General features: G+C 49.1%; 1 protein-coding gene across 1 annotated transcript; it reads right to left on the bottom strand.

Moving 5' to 3' along the window:
- Window positions 1-206: 206 nt before the first annotated feature.
- On the bottom strand, window positions 207-14,479 carry CHMP6 (charged multivesicular body protein 6). The gene is made up of 8 exons (XM_040334804.1): window positions 14,324-14,479; window positions 9,902-10,011; window positions 8,686-8,773; window positions 7,401-7,487; window positions 5,521-5,586; window positions 4,865-4,945; window positions 4,091-4,145; window positions 207-3,072 (listed from the first exon to the last, which is right to left on the bottom strand). The coding sequence occupies exons 1-8, from the start codon at window positions 14,384-14,386 to the stop codon at window positions 3,020-3,022; spliced, it is 603 nt and encodes a 200-aa protein (XP_040190738.1). The 5' UTR covers window positions 14,387-14,479; the 3' UTR covers window positions 207-3,019.

Below are 14,479 nucleotides of genomic sequence, written 5' to 3'. Positions count from 1 at the left end.
AATGTGAGGCCCAACATGGTTTTCTCATCCAACATCAGTACTCAACCTCACAAAATTTTCACAGACACCCAAGTGGAGGATGTTATATCCGCAAAGGAGGTGGGGGGGGGGGGGTGTACTCCATATCAATGGCCATGGCTATGGCACAAGCTCTATAGATGTCATATAGTGAAATACTGTTTCTACTTTAGAAGAAAAAAGGAACATTTGTGAAAACCAAAATACATTTATTTTAAGGAAACTGTATTTAAAACTGTAACTGCCAGAAAGAAAAGATTCCAGAGGGGAGGATACGTTACATACGGCTCCATGATCTCCGGTACACGTTATCAGCCAATCTCAGGCCGGCTTTTCTTTCTGAGGAGTGTGAAATACATATATACACGGGCTGTATACACGGACACACCCACCGCCTCTCCTCAAATCAAAAGAGAGAACACATTTTTTTATATTATTTAATTAAAATCCAGCAGACCTCCGACATCCAAACAGTTGACCATTGTTGAGGTGAGGGTCACATGGTCTCCAGCAAGGCTTCTCATCACAGTAGACGCATCAAGTCAATAGGCTCCACCTCAACTGCTCCCTAATACTAGTCGCCGGGTTCCTATGCAGCAGACAAAGATCATGTGATCAGCGCCTCGGCACCTGTCATGGTATCGGGGATGTGGAATTTCCCTTATTAAAAAGGAGAAAGTAAACTTTTAGAGTCACATTTGTTTACAGCATGGAAGGTGATTATTCCAATAAATGTTTCTTCACGATTAGCTTAGAAAGAAGGGATTGCTGTGCCTCTGATGGTGGGAATGGGCATGGATAAGTAAGGAGGACAATGGAAGACTACACCAAAAGGAAAAGATTTCTAAGCAGCCCAGAACCAGAAGTCCTAAATCGACAATATTCCTTTAAGGCCAACTCCACCCTTTGCAAAAATATAATAAATGCACTAGAGCCGCGCGATTAATCGGTATCGCAATTTTTTTCCCCTTAATAAAAAATAAACCCAACAGTACAATTTTTTTGTATAATGTAAAAGATGATGTTATGCTGCAAGAATCATGATCTTTATTCTAAGCAAAAAAAAAAATAGTGAATCTCATTTTGGTCAGAATCGTACAGCTCTAAATCGCACCCATATAAAACGGACACTACTTTTTTTTTGCGTCTAAGCCTGCAGAGCATTGCACCTGCTATCAGTGGAAAGAGAGGGTGCAATGCCAGGCTCCTGTAGACTTCAGCTCCAAGGTACAGACTTTTAGATAGAGAATGGGAAGAGTCAAAAGGACTACAAATACGGGGTCGCTGCAATTGTGTTCCAAATGTTCAACTGTAGCGGTGGAAGATGGGACGTGTAGTCCTTTCAACCACAGGTCTTTTGTCAACTGCTGAGTAGAGAAGAACCCCCATACACGGTCAGAGGGGAAGTCTGACAGCTTCAGAAGTCAAGAAGGATCCAAGTGGCATCTCTGATGCTAGAAAAAATAGGATTTTTTTTGTACTCACTGTAAAATCCTTTTCTTCGACCTCCATGGACGGACACAGAACCATCCAGCCCCCCCCAAATCTAGAACGGGCTGAAATAAGACAGCGGCTGGATGCTGTACTGAGGAGTTATCACTTTCAGGGGGTGTATGCATCTAGTGACCTAACCTCTCTTCCTGACATAATGCCTGGAAGGGATCTCTCTCAGGTCTCACCGCAACTTCTGGTGCCAATAGACAAAGTCAGGCAGGAGGAGAAGGCAAAGGAAGGAGCTGCAGGGGCCAAAAAAGGAGAAGGGGGGGAGCTGCAGGGGCCAAAAAGGAGGAGGGGAGGAGCTGCAGGGGCCAAAAGGAAAGGCATTGCAGATGTTAAAGGGATGACAGTAGATGCCAAAAAAAATAAAAATAAGGAGGGGGGGGCTACAGGGCCCAAAAGAAAAGGGCTGAACAGAGAAGGAGGAGCAGATGCCTAAGGGAGGAGCAGAGGCCTAAGGGAGGGGCCACATGGACCGAGAAGAGAAGGAAGAGCAAAAGCCAAAAAAGTGAGGAGCCAAAAGTAGAGGGGGAGCTACAGGGGCCAAAGGAAAGGAAGGAGCTGCAGAGGTCAAAGGGAGGAGCTGAGAATCCAGAGGAGGAAGAGCCACAGGGACCAAAGGAGGAGGGAAGAGGCTGAAAAGGCTGAACAGAGAAGATGAGGCAAAGCAAAATCCAAAGGGAGGGGCTGAGGTGCAAATGAGTAGGGGAGGAGCTACAGGGGCCAAAGGATGAGTGGAGGAGCTGCATGGGCTGAACAGAGAAGTCCAAAAGGGAGGAGCAGAGGAGGAGCTACAGGGGCCAACAGATAAGGGAAGGAGCTGCAGGGCTGAACAGAGAAGAGGAGGCAAAGTAAAGGCCAAAGGGAGGAGCTGGGGACCCAAAAGAGGAGGGGAGGAGGAGCTGCAAGAAGCCACAAATGTCACTAATGAACAATTTACCGCAGCGGTCTCCGAGTGGCAACAACGCTGTGGCACAATACATTTGGATTGAAGCAATGAAGCATTGTTGGCACCAACACTACGATTAGCTGCATACACAGGATCAACAGAGACTTTCCAGCAGTGTAATATGCAATAATCTGGTGCAAAGAGCAATAGGCGACCTTAACTCAGTGCGGCCGGAGAAGACTTCCTGGAGGCCGACCTCCGCTCAATACAACCAGAGAAGAACCCTCATAGATCTACCCCCAGACATCACCGCCCACTTCATCAAATAGTAATGGAAACACCGGCTTATAATTACTGCAAAAGGAGTTGTGGAGCGATCCCTACGTTCCCCAATTACCCCCCTGCTGCTGCTGAGAGGAAGGAAGACCGGAGGGTGGGAGATACGCTAGAGAACGGCCCAGTGGGGCTAGTTGTATCCTTCCATGTCAGTTAGTGTTCAGCAGCGGGCTGTGTTAGGAAGGTCTCTGTGTTGGTAAATTGCAGCATCTGACGCACAGAACATCCTCCGTCAACACAGACCGCCGTAATTTTTGACCGCAGGAACACGGCGTGAGGTTAGGAAGCAGCCACCAGCTGTGGTTTGGGTTTGTTCTTGACGGCTTCTTTCTCTGTTGGGAGAAATAAACACTTTTTAACCTTTTCCCTGCCAGACCCGTTTTTGCATTTTTGCACACATTAATTTTCTGAAAGCAGACACCATAGGGAATAAAATAGTGGTAGTTCCGATTATTTATGTCACACGATATTATAGTAAAAAAAAAAAAAAAAAAAAAAAAAACACTAAAGTGAATTTTAGGGCCCACAAATGCAAGCGCTCTCTGTGACTCTCCATGGGCTATACTCCTGGGATCTGAGCGATTCTGTGTGGTTACCTTTCCTTCTGGCCCCCACCACTGTTTAATTGTCATACAGTGTGTGTTGTGGGGCCACACAGTTTTGATGGTCAACAGCCGATTACCCTCTGCTGCTCTGCATCAACAGACTTGCATTTGTACTTGCCGCAACGCTCACATCCCAGCTGCCCTAATCAAGTGCTGCTACCAGCCTTGAGAACAAAACTTTTTTCCCCCCTTGTTCGCCGCCGGGGGCATAATTGGCGTGCTCCATGGTGGTCCTTGACCTTTGGTGATTACCTCCTGAAGAAGCGGTCTTCCGCGAAACCGGTAGAGGTTTCCTCTTTGACTTCACCTCACAACATTAGATACCATACGGATTCCACTGCTGTAACTAGTGTGAGGTTGACTTTCATAAGTTCTGTTTATAAATGTATTAATTTTTTTTATGTACAATAAATACATTTTTACTGTATTTACTTGTGTCATCAGTACCGAGAAAGTCCATACACACAAAACTTTTTTCTGGGTGATAGTTCAAATTGGTTTGCGGTACTAGCAGCCGCGACCATTCTATCTCCTGGGGCTCCTCTTTCTACACAAAAAAAAGGCAGACTCGATGGATCACTGGGCCCTTTTCTGATTTTTTTTTTTTTGGGGGGGGGGGGGTGCTTTATTTGTAATTATTCAGTTTTTTGTGAGAAATATACGAATATCCACATTTTTCCTTCCTTTGCTCTTTCTTTACATGAAGCTGTAGGATTTCCTGGGCCAGTGATGGGGACACACTTACCTGGGGTGGTCTCTGGGAGAGGCTCTGTGGGCACATCTGGGAGTTCCACGTCTTCCTGTAACAGAACACACAACACTCACATCAGTACAACCTATCACCGTACACCCGGAGTTCACTGTTGCCGCCGGCTCTATGTGTATAAGTGGCAGCAGGGAGGCGGGCTGCATTGCTGTGCTGCCATATATATGCATTTTGCGCTCACTTGGCGCCCCCCAGCACCGTGGCTGGGTTGTCACTTGGCAGTTCCAAGTCTCCGTTTATCCAATCTAGAGCTAGCGAGATGGGTTCCTATTCACGACTGCTATACCAGGCGTCGATGGTACGCAAATATCCGGGTTCGCCTTGGCGTCGGCATAACTGCGTACCACTTAGCAGACACAGCTGAGAGCGCCCGCTCTGGGTACTCCAAGTAGAGTTACTGGCGGCTAGCGGAAAAGCTCACAATTGCTTCTTGCGATAAGGAGCTTTCCAATCATGGGACAGCCAATCACATGATCATAAACCCCAGCATCCGAAACTTCCTAAAGGGCCAGGTGGCGTCGGTGCAAAGGGGTTAAAGATCTCCATGAAGACCAACATTTCTACTCCAAGGGTGACGCACACACAGTTTTGTCTCTGCAGCTCATATATTGCTGGTGACACCCAGATGAATGGTCTCTGATGTTGCCTGGGGGGGGGGGTTCAACAGCTACACATGTACTGCATTTAAATTGGAGCTCTCCGATATCTGGGGGATTCCCCGGAAGTCACATCCCAGCTGTGTCGTCCCCTTACCTGAGTGATGGCCTCCAGTTCTAGCAGAATGGCCTCTTCGTCCTCTGTGGTCAGATTTCCAGCTAAGAGCTCATCAATTTGCTGCAAAAAAAAAAAAAAAAAAGAAGAGGAAGACTATTATCTTCTGCAATGGTTCCAACATATGATAAACCCCCCCCCCCCACCTACAACTTTATCTCATTTATACAGAGCAGGGTAATTTTCTAGCACTTAGCAAAGTACAAAGAGCCATTCATACCAGAGACCGCCCCAGAAGAGCTTTTACCGCCCCTTCACTCTACAGGGCTAATGTACCTGCTAGTACAGTGGTTCTCAACCTGTCTAGTGCCGTGACCCCTTGACAAAATTTCCCAAGTTGTGAGGACCCCTAACGGTAAAATTATTTTCCTATCGTAGGTTCTCCAACCCCTTCCATTACACATTCCTCACCAGTCAGCTGACTTCTAGTCCCTGCCCCCCAGCTATGCCACAAACTGAATGGGTGGCTGTGAAGAGGCTGAGTGGGCAGCTGGAGGCTTCAGGAACAGCCCAGGTTTTGGGGACCCCTGGCAAATCCTCATTTGACCCCCAAGGGGGTCCCGACCCCCAGGTTGAGAACCACTGTGCTATGTATGTCCTTGAACTCCCCTCCCCATTGTTGTAGTGTCATTACTTACTCTCTGATAGTCAATGCCTTCCTGCGTCTCATCCATAATCCTCTCCACCTCTTCCATGGACATCACCTGAAAAAGACCAAACACGTTACCTCTAGAGCTCTCCAAGTGACCCCCACACATCCACTGCCCACCCACATCCCCACAACAATGGATAAAGCTTTAAAGAAACCTTGCGTTTTGCCCCTGGGTTTAATCCCTCCCCTGCAGTACATACTCACCACTCCCCAAAATCAGCTGCGGAGAGTGAAGAAATACCTGGAACGTCTGTGGAGGAACATGTGACTGCACTGGGCCAGTCAGCAAGCAATTATGCTGGAAACATTCGGTCATTCTGTACAGCTGTCTGTCCGACAGAAGATGCTCCAATGAGCCAGAACACGCTGGAAAACCAGCAGCCAATGGCTGTGAGAGCTGATCCGTGTGCTCTGGTTAGGTGGAGTCCCCAGCTCAGCAGGGGGGAGATCACTAAGGGTTGGTAACCCTAACATTGCCTAGTTAGTACGATGACCTCTCAGTTTTCCTCCGTTCAGCCTGTGGCGTTGTGTGCATCAGGTTTTAGAAGGTCCCTGGCCCTGGATTGGCTGCGACTTTAGCGATCCACAGCCTACAGAGGGTGGCTTCACTTATTCCCGATATCTATGTCTGGCCATTCATAGCCGGCTGCGTATTGTAACTTGGCCAATCATAGAAGACATGACTAGCACTGATGTCCATCACGACTACAGCGATGTAGGTTATAGTTTCTGCATTATAGATTATGTGAATGTATACAGCACTTCACATACTGCCCATTCACATCAGTCCCTGCCCCCAAGGAGCTTACAATATAAAGTCCCCATCTCACATACAAACTATAATGAGCAGCCAACAACCTGACCAGCATTCCTTTAGAATATGGATGGAAAACGCAGAACCTGGAGGGAACCCACACGGGGAGGAGATGCAAACTCTATGCAGGCCAGGATTTGATTGGCGGACCCCAGTGCTGCAAGGCACTAACCCTCTAATCTAAGAGAATGATGGCACTCAGAGCTTTAGAAGACCTCCTTCTTCCTATCAGGTTGGAGTGACTCTGGAAGCCGATGTGTCCTGTACACAGGAGCTCATAGAGGACACAGACTCCAGATACGCCGTCGTATCTCTGCGTTTCGCCGTCGTATCTATGTGCCTGATTCTTAGAATCAGTTACGCATAGATAGCTGTTAGATCCGACAGGCGTAAGTCTCTTACGCCGTCGGATCGTAACTGCATTTTTACGCTGGCCACTAGGTGGCGCTTCCGTCGAATTCTGCGTCGGGTATGCAAATTAGGTAGATACGCGAATTCCCGAACGTACGCCCGGCCGACGCAGTAAAGTTACGCCGTTTACGTTAGGCTCTTCCCGGCGTATAGTTGCCCCTGCTATATGGTGGCATAAGTGCGGCGTAACAATGTTAAGTATGGCCGCCGTTCCCGCGCCGAAATTTTTAAATTTTGCGTTGTTTGCGTAACTCGCCCGTGAATGGGGCTGGACGTAATTTACGTCCACGTCAAAACCAATAGGTCCTTGCGGCGTATTAGGAGCAATGCACACTGGGAGATTTCCACGGACGGCGCATGTGCCGTTCCTGAAAAACGTCAATCACGTCGGATCACAGTACATTTACATAAAACACGCCCCACTGATCCAAATTTGAATTAGGCGGGCTTACGCCGGCCGATTTACGCTACGCCGCCGCAACTTACAGAGCAAGTGCTTTGAGAATACAGCACTTGCCCGTCTAAGTTGCGGCGGCGTAACGTGGATGTACAAGATGGCGAGCAGCAAAGACTCCTACGGAGCAGCACATAGGGATCAAGGCAGCTCTGACACTTCCGACCCCCCCGCAGCTCACACTCACCTCATGCATCTTCTTCAAGCAATCGTTGCCAATTTTTAGGCCTTCGATGACTTTCATTTCAATCTGAGCAAATTCAATGTCTTCCACCTGGAAAGAGAAGGAATGCAAGGTGAGCCAAAAATTATTAAACAGGTATCTGCTCCCCCCTGAAAGGTGGCAAAAGCAGAAGTTCCATTTTTGGGTGGAACTCTGCTTCATAAACATTTTCCAAAGACAACAAATAGACTATCGGGGGGGGGGGGGGGAGAGAAACGACGCTAGGTGACCTTCAGACATCATGTGTTCTTTTTCCCTACTTCTGGTAACAGATGAAGATGTTCTGTAAAAGTGGCGGCTACACTTCCACACCTCGGCTACTAAATGGTCAGAGCAGCTGTCAGCCAATCACCAGAGGGCGCTGACAACAGCTGGTTGGATGATCGCACAGATGACCAATTTACACTGAAGGGTGGGGCTTCTGCAGTCATTCAAATCTCTTCTACTATACAGCTAAGGTAAGTAGGCAAGTACACCCTCAGCTGGTATAGCAGCCAGTAGTTTCTATACATGCCAGTCAATTGGCAGCAGTGAAAGAGTTAAAGTTCTTTAACGCTGAATTGGATGCAAAAACAAAATCGCCATAACATTTATTACATGCGGCCGCCTGGGGAAATCCAACTCTACTGGACACTGGTCAGTAAAGTAATATCTCAGCTCACTCAGATCACCCCAACCCCCTCCCAGGCTTATAAATCCCGACAATCCAATCCTAGCGCATCGCGGGATGCATGACGGCTTTATTCCGACACAAGAAGGAAACTGCGCCTCTAGCTCTTCAGTTTGCCAAAGTAAATGAAATTTAATTAAATTAATGGAAGATGTGATGGCCCCTTCATATCATAGAGAAGAGAAGATTAGGGCCCCCTTTCCCTACCCACCTCTTACCCCCTTTATCCCTCCCCCCCTCCATTCTACCCCTTTCCTATCCACCACTTAACCCCCCCATCTACCCCCCTCTCCTCTCTACCCCTTTCCCTGTACACCCCTCCTCCTCTTTATACATTTCCCTGTCCACCCTTACCCCCTCCTCTCAACCCCTTACCCCCTCTACTACTTTCCCTGACCACCCCCTCTATCCTCCCCTCCTCTCCACCCCTCACCCCTCTATCCTCCCCTCCTCTCTACCTCTCCACCCCTCTATCCCCTCCTCCTTACTACCCCTTTCCCTCTCCACTCCTCACCCCCTCTATGCCTTTCTCCCTGTCCACCCCTCAGACATGGGTAAGGAAAGTGGTGACGGACTCACCATCTTCTCCAGGTTGCTGATCTGATTATCCGTCTTCTCCAGCAGCTGCTCCTGATATCGCTTCTTCTTCAGCAGTAATTTGGCTTTTCTTAAAAAAAAAAAAAAAAAAAAAAAGAACAAATGTGAAGAGCTCAGCGGATGGAAGACACAGTTTCAATACATTCCCTTTACCTGAAAAAAGGGGCCAGAAAAACATTTAACCCCTTATCGCCTGCCCCACCGTCCCTTTAAAAATATGAGGGGTGATGGAAAGGATCGGCGATCATGTGACCACTAAGCGGGCAAGCATAGTGTGATGTCACACGCGGCATGGTGTCTCTCTCTCTCTGAAGGCAGCTGCAAAACAGCAAGGCTGGGTGGGGCGTGGTAGGGGGTGTGGCCACAAAACTGATTACCGTATTTGCCGGCGTATAAGACGACCCCCTAATTTTCCAGCTAAAATGTTGGTTTTGGGATATACTCACTGTATAAGACAACCCCTGACTGTGCCATTATACATGCCTCACTGTGCCATCTATACATGCCTCACTGTGCCATTCCATTCCCTGCCTCGACAATCTCCCTACCTTCTCCTGTTTGCAGAGTATGTCAGACGGCGGCGATTTCATTATTCAAAAGCCGCGCCTCCTCCTCAGACTGTTCCGTCATAGGCGGAACACTAATTTTCCCAGCAGAGCCTCTGTTCAGTGTTCCGCCTATCACGGATGTCCTCTCGTCTGAGGCCGAGGATGAGAAGGCATCCGTGATAGGCGGAACACTGAACAGAGGCTCTGCTGGGAAAATTAGTGTTCCGCCTATCACGGAACAGTCAGAGGAGGAGGTGCGGCTTTTGAATAATGGATGGCCGCCGTCTGACAACAGGTACCCGGCGTATAAGACGACCCCCAACTTTTGGGGGATGATTTTGGATGCGAAAAGTCGTCTTATACGCCGGAGAATACGGTACTAGAGAAAGGCGTGGCATATCTGTATTCTCTAGTTGGCCCGTTTTATAATCGCCATCAGGGAATTTCCTCTCCCTTTACCACAGAAAGCGAGAAGACCGGTACCAGAACCCCAGCAGGAGATTCCCCTTTCCATTGGCTCTGGTGACAACTGTAAGACATTCCACCATCACGTTATGCCCCAATGAAAGCAGCCTCCAGGGCAGCCAATGAATGGACAGATTGGGACCCTGGCTGGATTTTTTTTATTTTTTATTTGGGGCCCCACTTACTCTTTCTTGCCATTGTGGAGAAGCTGTTTGGCCAGTTCCCGCTCACGCTGCAGCTGGAAGGCGATCTTCTTCTGATATTGCTTCAGCTTGTCCCTCTGCTGCTTGAGTTGCTGAAATACAACAAAAGATATACAATGAGAACCCCTCTACCTTTAATATATAACAAAAAGACCATCACTGAAGACCATTCCACACATGACCGGGGCGACCTCCTCTTCTCCTCCTGATAGAAGACGACTACACCACCGCTGCAGGATTCTCCTTCATCACCAACCAGAACCAAACCCTTCTTCTCAAGGAGCCCCCTCCTGCCCACTCCCAACCCCCTCTAGTTGCTGGCAAAACAAACAAAAAAAACCCCAAACAGGTTATTACGTGATAACTCCAGGAATCCTCCAAGATATCATATCAGAAAATACAACCATGAATAGTTCAAGAGGGACCAAAGCCACAAGAGGTTTAAAGAGCAAAGACCAACCTAGACAGGACAGAGAAGGACTGCCCAGTCTGGGTGAAGAATCAGAGGTGGACCATGAGGTGGCGCTGTGCCTATCACAAAGATGGTCCCACCGTCCAAGTCCTCCCAAAGAAAGACAGAGTAGAGCCGGACACCTGGACTGGACACTACAGGTCTTGAGGGTCTAGAGATGGTGAACCTTGGCACCCCAGATGTTTCGGAACTCCATTTCCCATGATGCTCATGCACTCTGCATTGTAGTTGAGAATCATGGGAAATGTAGTTCCAAAACATCTGGGGTGCCAAGGTTCTCCATCACTGCTCTAGATTATTGTAATAACAGACCGATCTCACAACTGACGTTTGAAAGGGGTTGTAAAGGTTCGTTTTTTAATTTTCTAAATGGGTTCCTTTAAGCTTGTGCATTGTTGGTTCACTTACCTTTTCCTTCCATTTCCCTTCTAAATGTTTTTTTTTCTGAATTTCTCACTTCCTGTTCCTCCTCAGTAAGCTTGCCCCCATCATCCGAGCCATTCTGGCTGGGGGTTAGTCAGCGTGCTCGCCCCTTCCCTTGGGACTACATCCCTGCGGGGAGACGCCGTGCGGGAGGGGGCGAGCACGCTGACTAACCCCCAGCCAGAACGGCTCGGATGATGGGGGCAAGCTTAGTGAGGAGGAACAGGAAGTGAGAAATTCAGAAAAAAAAAAAAAAAAAACATTTAGAAGGGAAAGGTAAGTGAACAACAATGCACTAGCTTAAAGGAACCTATTTAGAAAATAAAAAACAAACCTTTACAACCCCTTTAACCCATTGTAACCCCATAAAGATTCTAGACACAGCCGACATCTACATACACCATTAGAGTCTATTAGAGCCTCCTTAATACAGGTACATGGCCTCCAGAACTTCAACAGCGGCCTCTATACAGGTACACGGCCCCCAGAACTCCTCCCACAGCCTCCTCCCTACTCATACACGGCCTCCAGAACTCCTCCCACAGCCACCTCCATACAGGTACATGGCCTCCAGAACTCCTCCCACAGCCTCCTCCCTACTGGTACATGGCCTCCAGAACTCATCCCATGGCATCCACCCTACTCATACATGGCCTCCAAGAAAAGTGATAGATTTCGGTTTTCTTCCTCTATATAGTAAAAAATAAATAAAAAATCTGGTATAGAATTAATTTGGGTACAATGCTGTATGACGGAGTAATCATCAGTCAAACTATCGCAGCCCGGTAAGGAAAGGGTCACAGGTGGCAGTTTGTAATCACATGGGGCACGGAACCGTCACCGATGTCCTAGAACTCAAATCCAGAACCTTCTCCGACCTGTCCAATGAGAAAGTTCTGTTACCTGTGGGAGTGGTCACATGGTATCCAATGGTGAGATCTGAGCGCACTCCCTGCGGATTAGTGGAGGTTACTATGGGATGTTAGTTGGGGATTATCTCACCGCTCTACACCTGAGCCGCACTTCCCGACAAAGAGATTAGAAACTAATCCAGATGAAGTGCAGTGGTCACTGTGAGGGAATATGAACCGCCATGGGGACACATTGTATCATTGTCACAGCCTCCTCCATACAGGTACATGGCCTCCATAACTCCTCCCACAGGTACATGGCCTCCATAACTCCTCCCACAGGTACATGGCCTCCATAACTCCTCCCACAGCCGCCTCCATACAGGTACATGGCCTCCAGAACTCCTCCCACAGGTACACGGCCTCCAGAACTCCTCCCACAGCTTCCTCCATATTGGTAGTACAGGAGGAAAATAGGAAGAGGAACACATTCAGGAGGAGGAGTCCTCCTCAGGTGTGAGCAGTTATATTGGGGTGTCTTGCTCGGGGATATTGGGTTGTCTCCGGGTGTGGGGTGTAGTGATTTTGGGGTGTATCCGGGTGCGAGGTGTCCTGTTGGGGGTGTAGTGATATTGGAGTGTACTCGGGTGTGTGAGGTGTCCTGCTCGGGTGATATTGGGGTGTAGTGATTTTGGGGTGTACTCGGGTGTGGGGTGTAGTGATATTGGGGTGTATCCGGGTGTAGTGATTTTGGGGTATATTCGGGTGTGAGGTGTCCTGTTGGGGGTGTAGTGATATTGGGGTGTATCCGGGTGTGGGGTGTCCTGCTCGGGTGTAGTGATTTTGGCGTATACTCGGGTGTGAGGTGTAGTGATTTTGGCGTATACTCGGGTGTGAGGTGTAGTGATTTTGGGGTATACTCGGGAGGTGTAGTGATTTTGGGGTGTACTCGGACGTGAGGTGTCCTGTTGGGGGTGTAGTGATTTTGGAGTGTACTCGGGTGTAGTGATATTGGGGTGTATTTGGGTGTGAGGTGTAGTGATATTGGGGTGTACCCGGGTGTGAGGTGTAGTGATATTGGGGTATACTCGGGTGTGGGGTGCAGTGATAGAGGGGTTTCCTGCTCGGGTGATATTGGGGTGCAGTAATATTGGGGTGTGCTCGGGTGTGAGGTGTAGTGATATTGGGGTGTGCTCGGGTGTGAGGTGTAGTGATATTGGGGTGTACTCAGGTGTGAGGTGTAGTGATTTTGGGGTATACTCGGGCGTGAGGTGTCCTGTTGGGGGTGTAGTGATATTGGGGTGTACTCGGGTGTGGGGTGTCCTGATATTGGAGTGTACTCGGGTGTAGTGATATTGGGGTGTACTCGGTGTCCTGTTGGGGTGTACTGATTTTGGGGTGTACTCGGGTGTGAGGTGTAGTGATATTGGGGTGTACTCGGGTGTGAGGTGTAGTGATATTGGGGTGTACTCGGGTGTGAGGTGTAGTGATATTGGGGTGTACTCGGGTGTGAGGTGTAGTGATATTGGGGTGTACTCGGGTGTGAGGTGTAGTGATATTGGGGGGTGTGAGGTGTAGTGATATTGGGGGGTGTGAGGTGTAGTGATATTGGGGTGTACTCGGGTGTGAGGTGTAGTGATATTGGGGTGTACTCGGGTGTGAGGTGTAGTGATATTGGGGTGTACTCGGGTGTGAGGTGTAGTGATATTGGGGGGTGTGAGGTGTAGTGATATTGGGGGGTGTGAGGTGTAGTGATATTGGGGTGTACTCGGGTGTGAGGTGTAGTGATATTGGGGTGTACTCGGACGAGTCTCTCACCAGCACAGCCTTGTCCTGCTCGGGTGATATCGGGGTGTACTCGGGTGGGGGGTGTCCTGATATTGGGGTGTACTCGGGTGTGGGGTGCAGTGATATTGGGGTGTACTCGGTGTCCTGTTGGGGTGTAGTGATTTGGTGGTATACTCGGGTGTGAGGTGTAGTGATATTGGGGTGTACCCGGGTGTGAGGTGTAGTGATATTGGGGTATACTCGGGTGTGGGGTGCAGTGATAGAGGGGTTTCCTGCTCGGGTGATATTGGGGTGCAGTGATATTGGGGTGTGCTCGGGTGTGGGGTGTCCTGATATTGGGGTGTACTCGGGTGTGAGGTGTAGTGATATTGGGGTATACTCGGGTGGGGGGTGTACTGTTGGGGGTGCAGTGATTTTGGAGTGTACTCGGGTGTACTGATATTGGGGTGTATATGGGTGTGAGGTGTCCTGATATTGGGGTGTACTCAGGTGTGAGGTTTCCTGATATTGGGGTGTACTCGGGCGAGTCTCTCACCAGCACAGCCTTGTCCTGCTCGGGTGATATAGGGGTGTAGTGATATTGGAGTGTACTCGGGTGTGAGGTGTCCTGTTGGGGTGTAGTGATATTGGGGTATACTCGGGTGTGGGGTGCAGTGATATTGGGGTGTCCTGTCGGGGGTGTACTGATATTGGAGTGTACTCGGGCGAGTCTCTCACCAGCACAGCCTTGTCCTGCTCGGGTGATATTGGGGTGTAGTGATTTTGGGGTGTACTCGGGTGTGGGGTGTACTGATTTTGGGGTATACTCGAGTGTGAGGTGTCCTGTTGGGGGTGTACTGATATTGGGGTGTACTCGGGCGAGTCTCTCACCAGCACAGCCTTGTCCTGCTCGGTGACCCGGCTCCGTCTCTTCCGCCCGAATATATTACCCATAGTGTTGCCCGGTGTCGGGCGGCCTCCTCATCCCCTCCGGATCTGACACTTCCGCCTCCCGCACGGCGGCCGGGAGGGACCAATCCAGCCAAG

This window comes from Rana temporaria, unplaced genomic scaffold, assembly GCF_905171775.1.
Source record: "Rana temporaria unplaced genomic scaffold, aRanTem1.1, whole genome shotgun sequence".
Classification (NCBI taxonomy): domain Eukaryota; kingdom Metazoa; phylum Chordata; class Amphibia; order Anura; family Ranidae; genus Rana; species Rana temporaria.
Note: the sequence above shows the minus strand (reverse complement) of the source record. Positions and strands in the feature narration are given on the sequence as shown.